Raw genomic sequence first — 19,706 nt, 5'->3', positions numbered from 1 at the left:
GATCATCTGAAATTTAAAATTAATCAAAATAATTTATAGTTTTCATCACATGGTTGGAATTCCATAAATAAAGTGCAATATTGAATTCAATTAATCAATACCATTGTCTTATCAGATTCTTACCCAAAGAGGTATAATTTGGCGCTGATGATCTTCTAAAATGCACGGAGTCGTAGGTACTCCTGTAATTAGAATTAAACAATCGTTTGCCTACCTCTGATTTAATAGATTAGAGTTTAAAAATCATACAACATTTTAAAGGAAATGAATAGCCAGAAATAAGGATGTTGTTGATCATATAATTATGATTGAGGAGTGTCAAACAAATAAATACAATGTATACCAGTACTAAAATTAAGAAATGACAGAAAAATCAACCGAAAATGAATACCTAATAAGCGAATTTATTTTTATTTACTAGTATTATATATTTCTCTTTTACAATTTCCCCCATAACATATGAAACCACAATTAAGAGAATAAGTACAATTAAAAAGCTAGATGGGGTTATGTAAATCAATCAAAAAGGCCTTACCGTATCATGGCCATCTCAGCTCCTGCAAAAAAAAAAAACATAACCAGACTCGAAAGCTTATTTTTCCTCAACACATTTCCTGAAAATAGTCTTGAAGTCTTAAATGAAACCTTTAAGCCTCATACATCAGGTCATACCCTTTTTAAGTTTTTTGGCCTTCATAAAGATGATCAGACTGGTGGCAAAAAGAACCCCAGACACGACGATCAGCCCACAACCCAGCAGGAGGAGGGTATATCCTACAAAAACAAAACAAAGACAATAAAAACAAAAAGGTAAAAGACGTCATCTGATAGCAGTAAGATGGTATAAAAAGAAAACAAAGGCATAACTCATCATCCAAAGCAGCAAGAGAGGGCATCCTACAAAAAACACAAATCATCATCCAAACAAGTGGGAGGGTATACCTTACAACGACAAAACATCATTCAATAGCAGCAGGAGGGTATGTCCTATACAACAAAACAAAGACAAAACTCATCATCTAATACCAGTAGGAGGGTATGCCCTACAAAAAAAAAACAAAAACAGAACCCAGCCAATAGCAGTAAGAGGATATACACTACAAAAACAATACAGAAACCAAACTCATCATTCAAAGCAGCAGGAGATGATGCACTACAAAAACAAAACAAAAACCAAACGAATCATCCAATAGCAACAGGAGGTTATTTCCTAATTAAACAAAAAAGACAAGGTTCATCATCTAACAGCAGAAAGAGGGTATACTCTACCCAAAACAAAACTAAGAAAAAAAAACAAACCATCAACCAATAAGGATGTTATACCATAACAAAAACCACACTCATTCAATAACAGCAGAAAGGTTTACCCTACAAAAGGAAAACAAATATAAAACTCATCAGCAAAAAGCAGTAGGGAAGTATAACCTAAATCAAAACAAAAAACAGTAGAGTAAAAGGATATACCCTACCAAAACAAAAACAAAACATTATCCAACTGCAGCAAATGCAGTGCACTCTACAAAAACATAACGTAAACATCATCAAACAGCAGTTCACCATACCAAAATCAAAACGTTATCCACCTGCAGCAAGAGGGTATACTCTACCAAAACAAAAACAAAACATGTACCAACTGCAGCAAGAGGGTATACCCTACCAAAATGAAAACAAAACATTATCCCAACTGCAGCAACAGTATATACCGTTCAAAACGAAATCAAAACATTCAACTGCAGCAAGAGGGTATACCCTACCAAAACAAAACATTATCCAACAGCAGCAAGAGGGTATACCCTTCAAAAACGAAAACAAAACATTCAACTGCAGAAAGAGGATTTACCCTACCAAAATGAAAACAAAACATGTACCAACTGCAGCAACAGGGTTTCTCTTTCAAAACGAAAACAAAATATTATCCATCTGCAGCAAGAGGGTATACCCTACCAAATTGAAAACAAAACATTATCCAACTGCAGCAAGAGGGTGTACCCTTCAAAAACGAAAACAAAACATTCAACTGCAGAAAGAGGATTTACCCTACCAAAATGAAAACAAAACATTAACCAACTGCAGCAAGAGGGTATACTCTTTCAAAACGAAAACAAAACATTATCCAACTGCAGCAAGAGGGTATATATATCCTTCAAAATTGAAAACAAAACATTATTAAACAGCAGCAAGAGGGTTTACCCCACCATAACGAAAACAAAACATTATCCAACTGCAGCAGGAGGGAATGTCCTACAAAAGGAAACCAAATGAAATACAGGTAAACAAATTGATTTGTTTGTAACTAACGCAGCCTTTAGTTTGTTCATCTTCTAAAATTTTAATGGCAATTTGTCAACAAGGAGGTAAATATTAATTTTTTCTATTCTTAAAAATCACACACAAAATTATAATCCTTTAATAAAATTTTGATTATATTTTCATTTACAAAATGGTGAAAAATAATTTTAAGGTAGCCATTTAAGATTGCCATTGTATTTTAATTTGTGTCTTACCCTTTGGAAGAGACAGGGATTTTGTAATGTAAGTCAAAGTTTTGGAAAGGCAGGGTATTCAAAAATGAAAATTCATTTAGTATATGCATCTGATTTTGTAAAAGTTATAGTCTCATAACTTCAGCGGTTTTTCGTTTTACACTTGCCATCAAAAGTAACAAAGCTTAACTTAATGCTTTTAAATATCAAAACTATTATTTCCTAGAGTTAATTAAATTAAAACGAACCTCCATTGTCGGTAACTGCCAGAACTTGTACGTCACCCTCAATAGAAGCCTCCGTTGTTGTTGAGGTGGTGCTGGAGGTTGATGAGGTGGTGCTAGTGGTGGTTGTTGTTGAGGTGGTGCTAGAGCTGCTACATGTTATAGTGCTCGAATTGCATACTGGAATAAAAGTTTGAATTAACTCTGATATACACATCTCTCACTGTGTATTCTAATTTAAGAAGTCGGTAAACATTTTAATATGAAATTTCAAAGGCAACATGTAGTTTTTAGTTATCTTGAAGTTCATGCACTTCACGTACGCACATTTGATTGAAATACGTATAATAAGTAAGTAAATTGAGTATAAAATCATTCAAAATTACTTTTATTTACCTTTAGCTTAGATTTCTACGTTTGCCTCAGATTTTATCAATCTTTATTTGATAGGCCTCGTTTGAAAGAAGACAAGGTTTAAGAAAAATATGCTTTTCAAAAAGGTTTATGATTACAGCACGGTTCAAATGATTATAAATAAAATACCGGGAAGATTTTGAGCGGTAAACATGGCGTCCGTGACCTTCAGATTGGTTCCACATCCCTGACTGGTACCAGCAGCATGGACCTCGCAGTAGAACGAGCCAGCGAGTGCGGTTATCTCGGCGGAGGCGACAATGGTCCGGGTCAACAGACAGCTCTTGGCCGGCTCCACTGACTGCGGGGCGACAATATTGGACACCACGTTTGTTACAGGTGTAAAGGTACTCACTCCAGTAGGCTGGTAGCAGAATCTCATTGGTTGTGGTGGGCTGCCTATTAAGGACAATCAAACGATTCTGCTAGCTCATCGTTTTTAAAAATATTTCTTGTACACAATTTTTAAGTCGTATAATTGTATTTTCTCTTGTAGATATACATGTATAAATTGATAGATCAAAATTCCTTTGTTGAGAAATAGATCTTGTGTGTCGCTGTTTAAAACTCATTCGAGACAATGTATAATACTAAAAATGTTAAATCATGAAACCATAACCTGCTAAGACCTGCTTACCAACATCGGCTTGACAGACTAACATGATGGTAGTTCCCTTTAAGTACGTATACACTGACACCCCTGCCCCTGGGAAGTTAGAGGGGCTGAGACTAAGCACAGGACGGGAGGCGTCTGGACTGACTGGAAGAAAAAAAAATTAACATAAAATTATTTTTCTTATGAACTTTTTCTGAAAATTGATTTGATTTGAACACTTTTTCTCTTTGCAGATGGCAGTGCAACAAGGGTTATTAACGGACCGGTTAGAGAACATTGAATACATTTCTGTCTTACCCTGTATGGTGACAGTGACAGCTATAGATGTGATTGTTGTCGATCCATTGTCCCCGTTTACTATCTGGCACTGATATGATCCGCCATCGTTACAGTTGACCTGACCTTGAGGGATGGTAAGCGTTAGGAACGCATCTGAAGGTCGCCCTGCCCGACCCTGTGCACTCGCTCTCTCTCTTACCTCATCTGGAATCAGTAGAAAGGTACGGTATTTTCCAAGTAAATAATGAACATTATATACTGACATAACTGCATGTAAAGCATAATCTTCTGTACATTAATGCTGAAAATAGATTAGTAATGGGAAGAACATTGTATGGGGAATTTATCGCTTAAATTAGATTTGAAATGAGAGTTACATATACTTATATTTGAAAGAATGTATTTCTTTTTCATATTACCATCTCTGAAGACAGGTGCGCTTCCCCGGGGTGGATCCTCCACCACCAGTATTGTGCTGTATGTCGAGGCTGTCGCATTCTTGCGCTGTATTTCAATCTTGCTGATAAAGTCAAAACTTCCTGATGGTGCACATTTGACGCTGAGTTCATTTTGTATATCTATTGTCGTTGGTGCTCCGATTTGAGCTTCCAGGGGTGTTTGTGACTTTCCTGTCATATTTTTTGAAGATTGGTACCAATAACACATTTTAAATTGTACTCTAAACATATTGCCATATAATTTTCATATTTCATTGCATAATTTGAATCTGTTTATATATAAATATCTTCAAATTTAACGCACTCTTCTGTCTTTTCTAAATCAGATACTGTGTCATCACTCATAGTTTGTAAACAGGACATTGTTAACCAACATGTCAATAATTTTACATCTAATAAATAATTAACAGCAAGGAATTCACCAAGATACGTTTCTATCATATTATGTGTCTTGACAAACTAAACAGGGTAATAAATCGTTCTTATTGAAAAAATTGATTTTTTTTGCTTCAGAGAGATAACAGTATAATTCCTACCGTTCTGGTAAAATGCTTAGAGCTCTTATAAGATATCTTGAAATTCAAATAAAATTTACCTGGTACAATAAGAAGAATAAGTAAGAAAACTTCCAACATTTTAACACAAAAATGTGATTTATAACAAAATAAATAGAGAGGGTAACATCATTCAGGATACAGGGGTTACAGATTGACCAGTGAGTGGCCGGATAAGAGTAAGTATTACGTACAATTGATGCATGAATCAACTTTCTTATTACAATGTACGACTTAGTCTGTTTTATCATTAACAAGTATTGTTGATGTTATAAAATCATTCTTCATATTCATGTCGACAGGATTATACGGTGTACCAGTGAAGCCTGAATAGTATATATATTTGTTTAATTCTTCTGTGGATCGCTAATTTAATAAAATATAAATTCAAATAATTGGACCTACCTTCAAATATATGTACACGTCTTAACTTATATAAACTTATATATCTCTTCATAGATTGAAGATAGGTTTACTTCGATCATTCATATCTTCAGTTCATTTGGAAATGTGTAATATCAATTTAAAGATACAAATGAATTAAAGATTGGTACAAATACCAATTTTTAAGTATTTCAAATTTGCATTAATTAAGAGATAGGTACATGTACATGTACAATTGAATTGACGCTAGGAGTAATTATACGTATTTTTAATTTTTTTTCTTAGATATATTATACAATCATTTTACTGTTACCTGTCTTCAAACCAATTATTCTTATCTCCAATTGAATTGAAGATAGGTTTATTTCAATAATACCTATACTTTTATTTTTAGAATTAGGGTTAGGCTGCAAAGGTTAGGGTTAGGGTTAGAGTTAGGGTTATTCATAGGTACAATTGAATTGAAGATAGGTATAACTGAAATGAAGAAGAGTTATTAATAAGAATTAAAGATAGGTCCAATTGAATGGAACTTAATATGAATTATTTATACAAAATCTTCAAATCCTTTGTGAAGATATTTTAATTTTTTTTTACTTATCTTAATATCAATTGTACCAATCTCAGAAGAAATGAATATAGACAAAATTCAAGAAACACCATCTTTAATTGAATTGAACCTATTTGTTTATGAATTAAGACAGCTGTAACTAAAGGTCAAATACTAGCAGACTTCAGCTTTTGGAAAAGTGAACAAAAAGGTTTGAGAAAAGTCCACCCTTTTTAAGAAATAGAATTCTCTTGTTTGAATTAAAAAAAATATTATTTATGTTTTTATTCGTGCCACTCAAACGAACATAAATAATTTATAAAATAAACACAAACACGTATATTAGGATGTGAAGCGCTCTGGTAGTGTAGTTTACTTATTATACAAAATCGTTACATATACAATTCTTCTTTGTCTTCCTTTCTACAAAACAAAACATAAAATCTTTTTAAAACATGTAAAGCAAGGGCAGGTGGGTGGCGATTCAGTTATCTGCACTAAAAAGAGCCTTCGAATGGTTTTAGAATATTCTGTGCTAACAGCGGTCAGTTAAAACCCGTGCAATGAATATTTAAATGTCACCTGACAAGGTGACCAGCATTACAGCCAATAGATTACAGATATAAATAAACACGAACAGTGAGTTTTACACGTGTTATTAGCAACATTGATAAATACATATTTCATAGGTTGTCCCTCTCCCAACTCTCTGCCATTTAAATCATTGTTTTGGGACTCCAGGTAATCTTACATCTGTAAAACCCTATGTCGTTACAATTAACACGTTCTTGTGCTATCTGAAATTCTATATACACCCTCGCTGGATCCCCCGCTCGTCCCTCTGCAATTGCCCTTTGTCCAAGGTCGACTAGGAAGTATAATACTTTAGCTTTTTGAATGATTCATCAAATTTTGAAAAATAAAAGCAAAAGAAATATAACACTTCATATAATTGAACAGTATCCACTCATGGTTTTATTCTTTTCCATTGAATTCCGATACTTCATAAAAATCCTTACAAACAAAGATACATTGCGGGTTCCAGTAATTGTTCAACCAAGCCACTTTCTTTACTCCTCACTAACATATTAATAGTAGTAAAGAAAAAACTTCTAGAGTACTGTGCAACAATATATTCAAGATGTGGATACTCAAAAATTTCAAAGAACTTTTGGACAATTTGAAATCACAAAATTTTACCAAAATCAACTTTATACACAACCATTCCCCACGATAAATTAAAGTCCAGGCTTTTTGATATCATTGACAGCTGCTTTAAAAAAAAATGGAACTCGTAAATTTACTTACCTGGTCATTGGTCATTTGTAATTCTGATTGACAATATCTATGTGGTTTTTGGAGACCAGGTCTTCCGACAATATATTGACAATATATTGGAATTCCAATGGGTACCAATTGCGCTCCATTATTAGCAGACCTTTTTTGTATTCATATGAAGCAGAATTTGTGCAAAATCTTTTGCGTGAAAAGATGAAAACACTTGCTGTGGCCTTCAACTCAACATAAAGATATATCGACTACGTATTGTAAATTTACAATGGTAATTTTCATTCCTTTGTCGATACGATATATCCTAGAGAGCTTGAGATAAAAGATACCACAGAGTCTGACACATCTGTTTCATACTTGGATATTTTACTTGAAAAAGACGTTAATGGTAATTTAACAACCAAGCTTTCTGATAAACTTGATGATTTTAACTTTTCTATCGTCAACTTCCCTTACTTATGCAGCAATATACCCTCATCACCTGCATACGGAGTGTACATATCTCAGTGGATTCGATACGCAAGAGCATGCTCAACGTATGAACATTTTCTAAAAAGAGGTAAATTATTGACAAAAAGGTCGATGAAACAAGAATACCAGCAGCCTCGTTTAAAGTCATCATTTCGTAATTAATTTCTATGGTCGATGCAATGGTTTTGTCAGCAAATACAATTTATCAGTGAATTAATTCAACTTATTCAATATACAAATTTTACAGCAAATATCTACACTTTAGGTATTTGATTTTGTACCGGACTTAATTATAATGACAAGTTGGTCGTCACAAGGGTAGCTTTAAATAACCATATAATTACTTTTTATTCTTGTATGCATTATACTCTAAAACATTCTTTTCCATTAAAAAAATATTTTTCGAAGTTTATAAATATTGTTTTGCAAAGAGTTCTTAAAAATTAATAAAATTTAAAACTTCTCAAACATTAAAACACGGTGGATAGGAAGTTCTATAGGGGATTAGTCTAGTAGGAGTAAGCATCCCCTATCAACCGGTTACAAACTCAATGAACTCTATTTATTGATCAGATAGACCGAATATTCCGAAAGATTCTCAATAATGTTCTTCAAAGTGATAAAAATAAGTACAGGTTTTTAGGGACAATACAATATAACAAAACGTCTACGATTTCTTAATAACTCAATGTATGTATCTTTTCTAACAACGAAAGTCCAAATAAATATATAACAATCCATGCATCTGTGTTTATGACATGTGTGTATAATGATATAGAAGAATTGAAAATCTTTAAACTTATTTAGTCGTAGTTATGCTTCAAGTAAGATGTAGCGTTTAATGTTATCTACAGATCTTTGAATAGATGTTCGCGTAAGTCAAATATTATTGCTATAAATTCTGATAAAATTCTCAAGATAACAAGATACACATAGTAAAGGATAACATATATGAATGGCACGCCAAATTCACAAAAATGAGCTAAACATAGTTTCACAGTCGATAAACAAGGTTTATCAGTTGTAAACTATACTTTACATCTGTAAACCATAGTTAACGCTATAATCTATGTTTCAGAACCGTAAACTATACTTAACACTGGAAACAATCATTTGCGATTGCAGAACATAGATTATCTGATAAATACAGTTTCGTGATTTGTAAAGTATGGTTTACAACTCTTAACTATAGTTAACGATCTGATAAATATAGTTTCACGATTTGTGAAACTATGATTAACATCTCTTAACTATAGTTCCCGATTGTAAATTATAGTTTACAGACGTGAATCGATGTTTATCAACAAAATCTATTGATAACGTTTTATTACAGACAAACTTAGATTAGCATTCTTAAACTATAGCTAACAACCGTTAAATATACTTTTACAGATGAAAACTATAGTTAACGACTCGTTAACTATAGTTCACGGTTTGTAAACTATAGTTTACAGTTGATAAACCTAGTTTATCAACTGTGAAACTATGTTTAGCTCATTTTTGTGAATTTGGCGTGGCATATATATGTAATAAATTTGATTTATTTATAAGTTTGTTTCCACTACCTATATCAATTTTGTTTCACCATTATAACTCACGCAAAAGTCCTTTTGTCTTATGTCAAACATTTTTGACTGCCAGCACTATTGTCTCATTTTATGGGCCAAGATATAACTTTTATCTTTACAATATTTCCTGTCAACAGATTTCTATATATATTTTTTTAATATTTACAATGTCTGTCTTGTTAATACCTCAGTTGTCTCCCAGTTACATAACCTAAGCAACCACTACTTTGCCTCTTTGCATTGTGCCATACAGAGGCATTTCGTGATTCACAAAATGAATCAAAATATTTTTCCATTGGTATTTGTTATAATAGGAATAATAAAAGTGATTTGGTTTTTAAATAACCGTAATTTTTTCCCGTTTATGTCATAAGAATCTCAATTACACTTCCATTAAAAGACAAACGGACCTTCCCCTCCATTACAGAAAATTGTTATTCAGCGTCTCCGCCATAAATTCTGTGTTCTTCTATAAAGTAGAGAAGATCTGCATAGAATTTACAAAGATTCGCGGAGTAAATCTTTTTAAGTGGAGAAGTATTTCTGACATGATTTTGTCCAAATGTGCAATAAAGGAATTGATTATTTCTCCAACTCATGGCATCCAGTAGCGTTAGCTCTGACAGTTGTAAAGTTTTAAAATTAAGATACATATTGTGACTGGTTTGGCTTCACGTGTATTCTTCTGTAACAAACAGGAAATACCACCGTTGTCTGTCCTTTCCTGATTCATATCCTTTGTTTCTAAATTAGACTTTTTAATGATAAACGGAAACCCTATTTTTGGATATGAAATAAGATTCTTAAAATACCACCTGCTATTTTTCAATTTCCTTCTTTTTTTCAACATTCAAATATTTTACAAATACTAGTAGGTACTTGGCTGGTATATTTAAAAGTAGTGAAGGAAAAACTACAGGAGTACTGTGCAACAATATATTCAAGAAGTGGCGTAAATCAGATGTGGATACTTAAAAATTCCAAGGAAGATTTCAAAGATTTCATATCACAAAAATTTACCAAAATCAATTATGTAAAAACTTGCAACTTTTCAACTTTATATACAAACATATCCCACGATAAATTAAAGTCCAGGCTTTTTGATATCACTGACAGCTGCTTTTTTAATAAAAATGGAACTCGTAAATTTATGTACCTTGTCATTGGTCATTAGTAAAAATTTTTTGTTAAAAATCATTCTGATTCTACACACAAGTAATCTGAAGTTGACATCAAAAAGATGCGTGAGTTCTGATTCATGATATCTATGCGTTTTTGTTTTGTTTGTTTATTTTATTTTTTTTTTTTTTGTTTGAGACCAGATCTTCCGACAATCTATTGGAATTCCCATGGGTACCAATTACGCCCCGTTTTAGAAGACCTATTTTTATATTCATATGAAGCATAATTTGTTCAAAATCTTCTACGTTAAAAGAAGGAAACTCTTACTATGACATTCAATTCAACATTTCGACTACGTACTGTCAATTAACAATGGTTATTTTCATTCTTTTGTCGATACGATAGATCCCGTAGAGCACATCTGTTTCATATTTGGCTATTTTACTAGAAAGAGACGTTAATGGTAATCTTACAACCAAGCTTTATGATAAACATGATGACTTTAACTTTTCAATTAACTACCTTTACTTATGCAGCAATATACAGTCATCACCTGCATATGGGGTTTGTATCTCAGTTTATTCAATACGTTAGAGCATGGTCTTCTATAACCAATTTTTAAAACGAGGTAAATTATTGCAAAAAGTTGATGAAACAAGATATTCGCAGTTTTGTTTAAAGTCCTCATTTTGTAAGTTTTATGGTAGATAGAATAACCTTGCCAGCAAATACAATCTATCATAAAGTCAAATGCTGACTGATTTCATACTAATTGTTAGGCCATTTTTTACACACTCAATCGTCGACGGATTTTCCCGTTATTTTCCGATCATGACAAGGAGCACACGGCTGGTGTGACCGATCAATAGGGAATACTTACTTCTCCATGGCACCTGATCCCAGCTCTGATGTTTTGGAGGTCCGGGTTTGCTCTGCTCCCAAATGTGTATTGTTTAGTGGACTGTTTGTCATCTGCATATATATCATTACATGACAATATAACCCACTTCTTGTATTCTTTTGTATATGAAATACTTAACACGTGGAAAAAGGAAGTAAATCCTGGCCCCATGGCCAACAGACCTTAAAACAACCTTACATTCTAACATAATTACCGCCCAAAGTCAGAATGCTTTGTAGCCTTGAATTTGATAGAAATTTATCACTTATTGTTTCAGTGTTTTTGGAATTATTTCAATTTTCTCCCTTAAGTTGCCATGGCTGTGGACACACTGATAAGAAATTATCACCCCCGACTTTGAAACGAATCATTCTAGGGAACCGTGTGAAGCCAAGGCAGGGAGGAAATTGATATCGGATTAACTCCCCGAGAGGATTAAAAGTCGAAATGATTGTAAAATGTTAACCAGGCATGGAATGGACACAAGGATCCGACAAAGCCGGTTCTTCTTCGTGTTCATTCAGTCTTTTATGGGAATTTCAACTTTGCCTGAAGAAATATTTTTTCTTAATAAGCAAGAATTTACGGGCCTGACTTTTTTCATTTAAAATGTAAAAAAAAAAAATGTTTGAGATGCTTTCTTTCTGAACTAGTCCTAATTTTGGCTGTGATGTAATAATGTCGCTATCTGATTTTTTACTATGTATATAAAGAAAATAATAGTTGCTTTTGTTAATTTCTTCGAAAACTTGTACCCGGTGTTAGCTAACAAAAGTTAATATATATTGAGATAATCGATAAGGACTTGGATCCAATTAATGAACGTCTCTTGTCTACTTAAGTCGATTATTTTGTCTTATTCCATTGGTATTTAAACAATACATACTGAGTATCTTAAAAAGTGAACAGGGCATAAAACACGGCGCCTGAAAATTCCCTAGGTCGGATCAGGTGCCTAGTAGGAGTGACCATTCTATGTTAACCGGTCACATCCGCCGTGAGACCTTTGTATTGATCAGCTAAACCCTCTGTGGTCAAGTTTTATGTAATAAAGGATTAAGAATTGATATGAAACGCATCAGCCAAACAAACGAACCAATGATAAGTTATACATGTCTCCATGGATGTCGTATAGCGATTTTCTTGGCGGGTGTAAAATTTGGCGTTTTGCTTGCTCAAAGGTATGCCAATAACTTTGACGTAATTTATTTTAGCGGACACAGTGATTCAAATCTTTGCAGATGAACACTAAGAAGAGTACTGACTATTTTAGCGATTAAAATTTTAGCGGACTATCATCAAAACACCAAAATAAGCCAAAATTAGCATCCCGCTAAAATGACCCGCTATACGGTATTATAACGATCTTAAAAAATTCAGAAGTGGATTAAATATCTGTAATATCAGCTTATCTCTCATTAGCCTGCCTCGGTTCAATTTTTTTTTTTGTCCTCAGAGTATGCTTTTGAGTATCGAAAAACTTAGATGTAAACACCGAATGTAAACACCACATGTAAACACCACATTAATAAGGAAAGATAACTATTAAAGAACTGATCTCCTCTTTGTTATATTCAAGGTATCACACCGGTAATTGTTTTCACTATATAATTCTATATAGAATAAAAAATCGTTAAAAATCAGGTATTTGTTTACATGAAAAAATATTTAGCAGAAGGTGTTAAACATTACCTGTCACATTAGCTGACACCAAAAAACAGGGTACCCACACGGCATTTTCTGACTTTTTCCATCTGCAAACAGGGCTACCCTCAAATCCACGTGTTTTCACTGTGTTTATAAACACCTCGAGTGCACTACAGGAAGTAGCCTCCTATGCCATGAAAAAAATAGTTCCTGTCCAAAACCTTTATTTATTCACAAAGTACATAAAATTTACTAGGCACAGGTACCAAAGTTGTAAAAGTGGCATGGAAGAAAATAGAAAAACGCCTCAAAAGAAAAGAAAATTAATTCTATATATATGGACCTACATTTGACTAAGTTCATTTTGATTGGTCAATTACCGGTGTGATACCTTGAAGGACCTTTGAAGGTGTTCGATTTTTTCCATTTTTGCACCTGAGATTCATGAAATAATTGTCCCCAAAATCCCTAAGTCTGGTGATCTAAATCCCCTTATTTCTGAAGATATGAAGCATTTATCTCCCTTACTCCAGAGCAGTCAAGAACAACACACACAGCACTCTGGAAGCAGTTTTTTGTGCATCTTTTGAAGCAGAATTTCACCATTAAAAGAATAAGCTTGGCAACCAATTTTTTATCCGTGGAGAGTATATGCTTTGTTCTTCACCACAAACAGAAAAGAGTTTACAAGTCTAAGACCATTATGTAATTATTACATAACAAAGTAGCATTTTCCCCTTCAAAGAATGAACAAAAATACAGAAATTGTTAAATACTGGGTTGATAATGAACACTGTATCTGGTCAATTTATGTTCCAAATAAAGCCTAGGTATGTGTCTACAAGCTGCTGTGCAGAAGTTTATCTAAATGCTGTGTTGTAACTCAGGGCAGTCAAAATGATATCAGCATCTAGGGAGGTTCTTCACAGCTCCCACACTCCATTAAACTGGCTTTGATGATAAGAACCTGGAGACAACTATTCAGATGTAATTTATTGTTGTGATTTATGCAACTGGCTTTCTCTTAAGACACAAATTAGCCATGAAATTTCAATTTAACATGCATAATTATTCTCTTTTCATGGATTTATTCAGGAATTCCAAAGGTGTTTAATGAATTTCCATGATTTATGCAAGATTATATCTTTTTGTTTCAACAAATTTACATAAAAAAATGAACATTTAGATTTTAAAATATAAATATTAAACATTTTAATGAGTTTGAACACTTTTCTATGAGACAAAATGCATCACAGAGACCAGATTCAGGACATCCTCCATGATTCTTTGAGGTGGGTGGGTGTACCAAAACTGTTGATAAAATTTATAGGAAGTGATCTGAGAAGAAATGTGCACCTTATTAGCTGAATTATAGTTATTGTGATATTTCAATTATGTAAATATGCCAAATTTCTTCATCAGTTAAATTTGGAATTTATTAATATTTCAGTACAATGAAATACTTAGTAGATCATGCTCATATAAGCATCACTGACTGAGACTTAATTCAAAAGTGACAGTCAACACCTACATATAAATGAAAAAATAACAAAAAACAGTCTCCGACAAACTGAAAAAACATGAATGTCAGCTGCGAAAGCATAAATAAAGTCCTTAGAACCACAAAAGGCATGCCATGCTGCTAAGTGACATTCTGCACTACATGTATGATGCATGGTTAGAACTCAGAATAAGTATTATCATGCAGACCTTGACAGTATTTCAGGATTTTTTGGTCATAACCTTCCTTACTTTGATAAATTCTTAATGAATTTTACTAATGTAGCTTATGTATTAAGTTTATTAGACAGATCTGACTCATTTCATTATTTCTGTTCTTCCAATGCAGTAATGTATGTATCACTGGAGGTCTGAATAAATTAAAATAAATCATGTTTCTGTAGAAATTATCATTCCGTGAAAACATTTTTACTTGTTTACATTTTATCGCAGTTGTCGCTTATGCTAAAAATTCATTCGCAAACCTAGAATTAGTCTATTCTTGAAAAATCAGCTTTAACACCCTTTACCGCAAAGTCTGTAGACACTATAATTGACTGCGGTCAGCTGGTGCAAATAATGTTAAGTCATATAAAATGAAAAAACAATATTCTCTGACTTCTTTCCACATTTTAGATGCATAATGCTACCTTTTTAGTCATATTTGAAAGTATTGAGTGTAAAATATAACCTATTGTTAATTTTTAAACAGAAATCTGTGAAAAATAATGTAAATTCTAATTCTAATTTTAAAATTGTGTGTTTTCAAACAAAAAGTTAATAAAATCACATATTTTGTTGAAATATGCCTTTTAAAAATGAAAAATGTCTTTAATAAGGATTAAAATGATTTTTCACAATCACCTTCAAGGTATCACACCGGTAATTGTTTTCACTATATAATTCTATATAGAATAAAAAATCGTTAAAAATCAGGTATTTGTTTACATGAAAAAATATTTAGCAGAAGGTGTTAAACATTACCTGTCACATTAGCTGACACCAAAAAACAGGGTACCCACACGGCATTTTCTGACTTTTTCCATCTGCAAACAGGGCTACCCTCAAATCCACGTGTTTTCACTGTGTTTATAAACACCTCGAGTGCACTACAGGAAGTAGCCTCCTATGCCATGAAAAAAATAGTTCCTGTCCAAAACCTTTATTTATTCACAAAGTACATAAAATTTACTAGGCACAGGTACCAAAGTTGTAAAAGTGGCATGGAAGAAAATAGAAAAACGCCTCAAAAGAAAAGAAAATTAATTCTATATATATGGACCTACATTTGACTAAGTTCATTTTGATTGGTCAATTACCGGTGTGATACCTATACAGTCGTGTTGTTAGTTGGCGCTTGTCGTCTATAGTCTGTAAAACATCCAAATATTAATTAAGGTCTTCCGTTTCCAACGGAAGACCTTCTACTGATTCTGATGATTAAGATTATTCTTATTATGTTCCCCAAACGGAGTTGGGGAACATATTGTTTTTACTCTGTTTCTTATTATTATTATTATTATTATTATTTTTCTTCTTCCTGGGAAAATCTTTTCCGCGAATGATCTTGTAAACTACACGTCCGACTAAGGTGAAACATTTTTAGGGTCAGTAGGCATGTTATGTAGATTTGCAGAACGAAGGTCATTTTGCGCGCACGTGCTTGCAAGAGCGCGCACGTGCAACGCGTGAAATGACCAAAATAATAGATACAGCCGTAACTTTTCTATTTTTTGATTATATGCTTTCATACTCATAATATAAGTATATATTAGTAGTATAGACGTGTTGACATGGTCAAAATAGCAAAATCTCACGCGCATGCACGTGCGCTCCGTTTTGATTGGCTGAAACTAAAGTCTCTATATCTTTCTTGTTTTTCGTCATAATCCTTTGAAACTTTGAACTTAGTCACACAATATGAAGATCTACAGCATGATATTTTCATGCAAGCACGTACATGCGCGTGTGCTGGCAAGAGCGCGCACGTGCAACATGTGAAATTACCAAGATAATGGATGAAGCGTTAACTTTTCTATTTCTTGATGGAATTTTTTAAAACTCACAATGCATGAATCTATTAGTAGTATCAACAAGATGATATGGTCAAAAAAGCAAGATCTTACGCGCATGCACGTGCGCTTCGCTCTTATTGGCTGCAACTAAAGTCTCAAAATCTTTCTTGTTTTACGTCATAATCCTTTGAAATTTTGAACTTAGTCACATATTATGAAGATCTACCGCATGATATATAAGAATTATCATGAAAGCACATAAATCCACGTGTGCTGCAATCTGATTGGCTGAAACTTTACATGCCTATATCTTTCTTGTTTCTCAACAAAATAGGATGAAGTTTAGAATATGAATAGGTATTATGGATTCCTACATGATATTGCTATCAAAATTGAATGCAAGGACGTGCTTGCATGCACATGCGCACACACAATGCGTAAAATGAACAATATGTTTGAAAAACGGTAAAATTTATATTTTTATGACTTTTTATTGATTTCTGGAATATAAAGATATGTTAATGGTTTAGACAACATGTTATGATCACCTTGCATGTGAATGCACGTGCGTTTGCGAACAATGCGTTAAATGACAAAAAGTTGATATCATTGTAGCTTTAAAAATTCTTTTATGAAATCCTGTGATACTAAGCATATTGAAAAAAAGTTTTAAAGGAAATTTGCACAAAAAGGGAGTTGGGGAGCGTTTGGGGAACATCTGTAACGGTCCCCGTTACAATTAGAACTAGTTCTTCTTTTTTTTCCCTTTTCCTAGACGCCAACTTTGAGGCCTCATATTTCACTCATTTCTCAATGGATTTTGCTCAAATTTTCAGAGTTGATAGACGTTACTAAACTCGATCAGAATGCTATCTAAAATTTCAAAAAGTCACTTCCGGTTTTGAGTTATTTCCCTTTAAACGAAAATTTATAGGCTTTCGTTTCCAGACAAAGGCTCAGAGCTGGATCAAAAATTCTACTGATTTTAGATAATAGAAGGATTGAAGTTGTGCATAGTGGTTTTTGTTTTTCGATTTTTGTATTCAAAATGGTTCTATATAGGGGTCAAAAATTAGAACGCCTAAAAGAGCGAAAATTTACACATATTTTGCTTTTTATCTTCTAAACTAAAAATATTTTGTTAAAACATATAAAACAACATTTGTGCAGAATTACAAGACCTTTTAAATGATATATCGAAAAAAGGACTGACCCCTAAATTAAGGGATCTAGAGGGGCCAAAAGTGTTTTCCAGATATCTCAAAAAGTATTAAGAATTTGTAATACACCCAAGAAGCAATGTTGTTCAAAATGTCAAGCTTAATCTAATGAAGTCGTCAAAATGCGTCCGGCGACGTCACTTCCGGTCAAACCGGAAGTAGTCAGAAAATGCATATTTTTGCTGTTCTTGACAAGTTTTTGGGTAACATATATCACAGGAAGCACAAAACTTAATTTTCCGTCCATCGACATCACTTCCGGTCAAACCGGAAGTAGCCAAAAATAGCTTATTTTTTAAGGTTTTGATGCAAAATTGAAATTATAAAGTGACTGGAGGTGACTAAGCTCATTGCTTTCTTTTTGCTGACGTCACTTCTGGTCAAAACAGGACGGAAGACCTGCTCGTTGCTTTGCAACGAGCTTTGCTCTAGTATATTAATATATTTGAAACAGAAATTGTTCAAATCTTTTGAAATACCGTGAGGCATGTGAAAAACCTTCAATTCAACGTATTGAAAACTAACAATTATTATTTCCATTCTTATGTCGACACGATATACCCCGATGAGCTTGAAATGTAAGATGACACACCAGTTTTTTCTAAAGAAAAAAGGCGCAACTGGTAATATTACAACAAAGTTTTATGATAAACGTGATGCGTTTAACTTTTCAATCATCAACTTACCTTACTTATTCAGCAATATACCCTTATCACCTGCATACGGGGTTTATATCTCTCACTGATTAATACCCATGAGCATGCTCTGCATATGAACAATTTCTAAAACGAAGTAAGTTATTGACAGGCAGTCTTGTTAAAGTCATCATTTCATAAGTTCTACGGTCGGTACTATAATCTTGTCAGCGAATACAATCTATCAATAAGTCAAATGCTCATTGACGTTTTTCATACTAATTGTTAGGCTATTAATTACACTCTGAATTGTCGATATTTTTCCATGATTTCTCGATCATGTCAAGGAGCACATGGCGGGTGTGATCGGTCGGCAGAGGATGCTAACTCCTCCATGGCACCTGTTCCAATTCCTGATGTTTTAGAGGTCTATACACGTATTTCCTCTGCATCTGTTTTGTTTTGTTTTATAACTACTAAGCTTGAATATTGTTCATTATCTCCATATATTTCATGTGACTGTATTGCCTTTTATTTCAAGTTCACTGGATATATGAAGTTGACATATGAATTGAAGTTACTATTGTTTTTTGTTTGTTTTGTTAAAAAAAACTTGGCAATACTGAGTAGAAGGCCACGACAAATGTTTTCTGTTTCTCATAAAGATTTTTTTCAAATGAATGTTTCATAGGTATATAAAAACAAGTCAGGTGATAATGAAGCACAATTAATACCCATCAGAATTTCAATATTTTGATGGAAGACTTGGTCTCTATTTAAAGACATCATAATTGTTGATAAGGAACTCCAGCATCATATTATTTTAGAAAACGTGTGTAGAATCAGAGGGATTTTTCCGAAGTGATTTTGTTGATGACCAGTCACAAGCAACGGAAATTTTCGAATTCCAATTCTATAGAAGAAACAATTGTCTGTTACATTGAATAGCTAGTTGTAAATATATTATTATCTTGATGAACGGTTGTATAAAGTTTAGAAAAGGTGTACGTTTTGATGATATAAACTTTATAAAAAATGACGATTTTGAATTTCTTCAAGTTTTTTGAGTTTTTGAGAATCCACGTCTGACATACACCACTTGTAAAATATTCTGTAGCACAGTACGTTTGAAGTTTTTTTTCCTTTTACATTTTACAGCAATTATTATTTAAGCTAAATGGTGATGATATGGGCATGATAGAGATATTGCTGATCAAAAAATATAACATTGAATGAAATTCTTTTTAAACTTTTGGAATCCAGTACATATACTCTAAAATGCATGCCCTTGTCCATCGGTCACGGGCAAGTTTACCAGGTTTTTCGAACTGCTCTGGGGCAACTGTTTGGCTGTTTCCTTGTAGTCATAAAATAA

The 19,706-nt window shown here is 33.2% G+C and overlaps 1 protein-coding gene and 1 long non-coding RNA gene across 2 annotated transcripts; both read right to left on the bottom strand.

Moving 5' to 3' along the window:
• Positions 1-123: 123 nt before the first annotated feature.
• On the bottom strand, positions 124-4,687 carry LOC134267479 (serine-rich adhesin for platelets-like; the record flags this gene model as incomplete). The annotated part of the gene is made up of 8 exons (XM_062749680.1): positions 4,436-4,687; positions 4,035-4,220; positions 3,759-3,881; positions 3,251-3,520; positions 2,732-2,887; positions 673-774; positions 536-557; positions 124-182 (listed from the first exon to the last, which is right to left on the bottom strand). Coding segments are annotated over exons 1-8 (1,165 nt in total), but the record flags the coding sequence as incomplete, so codon positions are not given.
• Positions 4,688-13,529: 8,842 nt separating this feature from the next.
• LOC134267480 (uncharacterized) lies at positions 13,530-15,799 on the bottom strand. The gene is made up of 2 exons (XR_009992168.1): positions 15,446-15,799; positions 13,530-13,928 (listed from the first exon to the last, which is right to left on the bottom strand). It is a non-coding gene; the product is annotated as an uncharacterized LOC134267480 (long non-coding RNA).
• Positions 15,800-19,706: the final 3,907 nt, after the last annotated feature.

The sequence above is a fragment of the Saccostrea cucullata genome, unplaced genomic scaffold (genome assembly GCF_032062105.1).
Source record: "Saccostrea cucullata isolate Sc308-1 unplaced genomic scaffold, CSIRO_AGI_Scuc_v1 ctg9670, whole genome shotgun sequence".
Taxonomy (NCBI): Eukaryota; Metazoa; Mollusca; class Bivalvia; order Ostreida; family Ostreidae; genus Saccostrea; species Saccostrea cuccullata.
The sequence above is the reverse complement of the archived record's forward strand: the minus strand, read 5'-3'. Positions and strand labels throughout refer to the sequence as shown.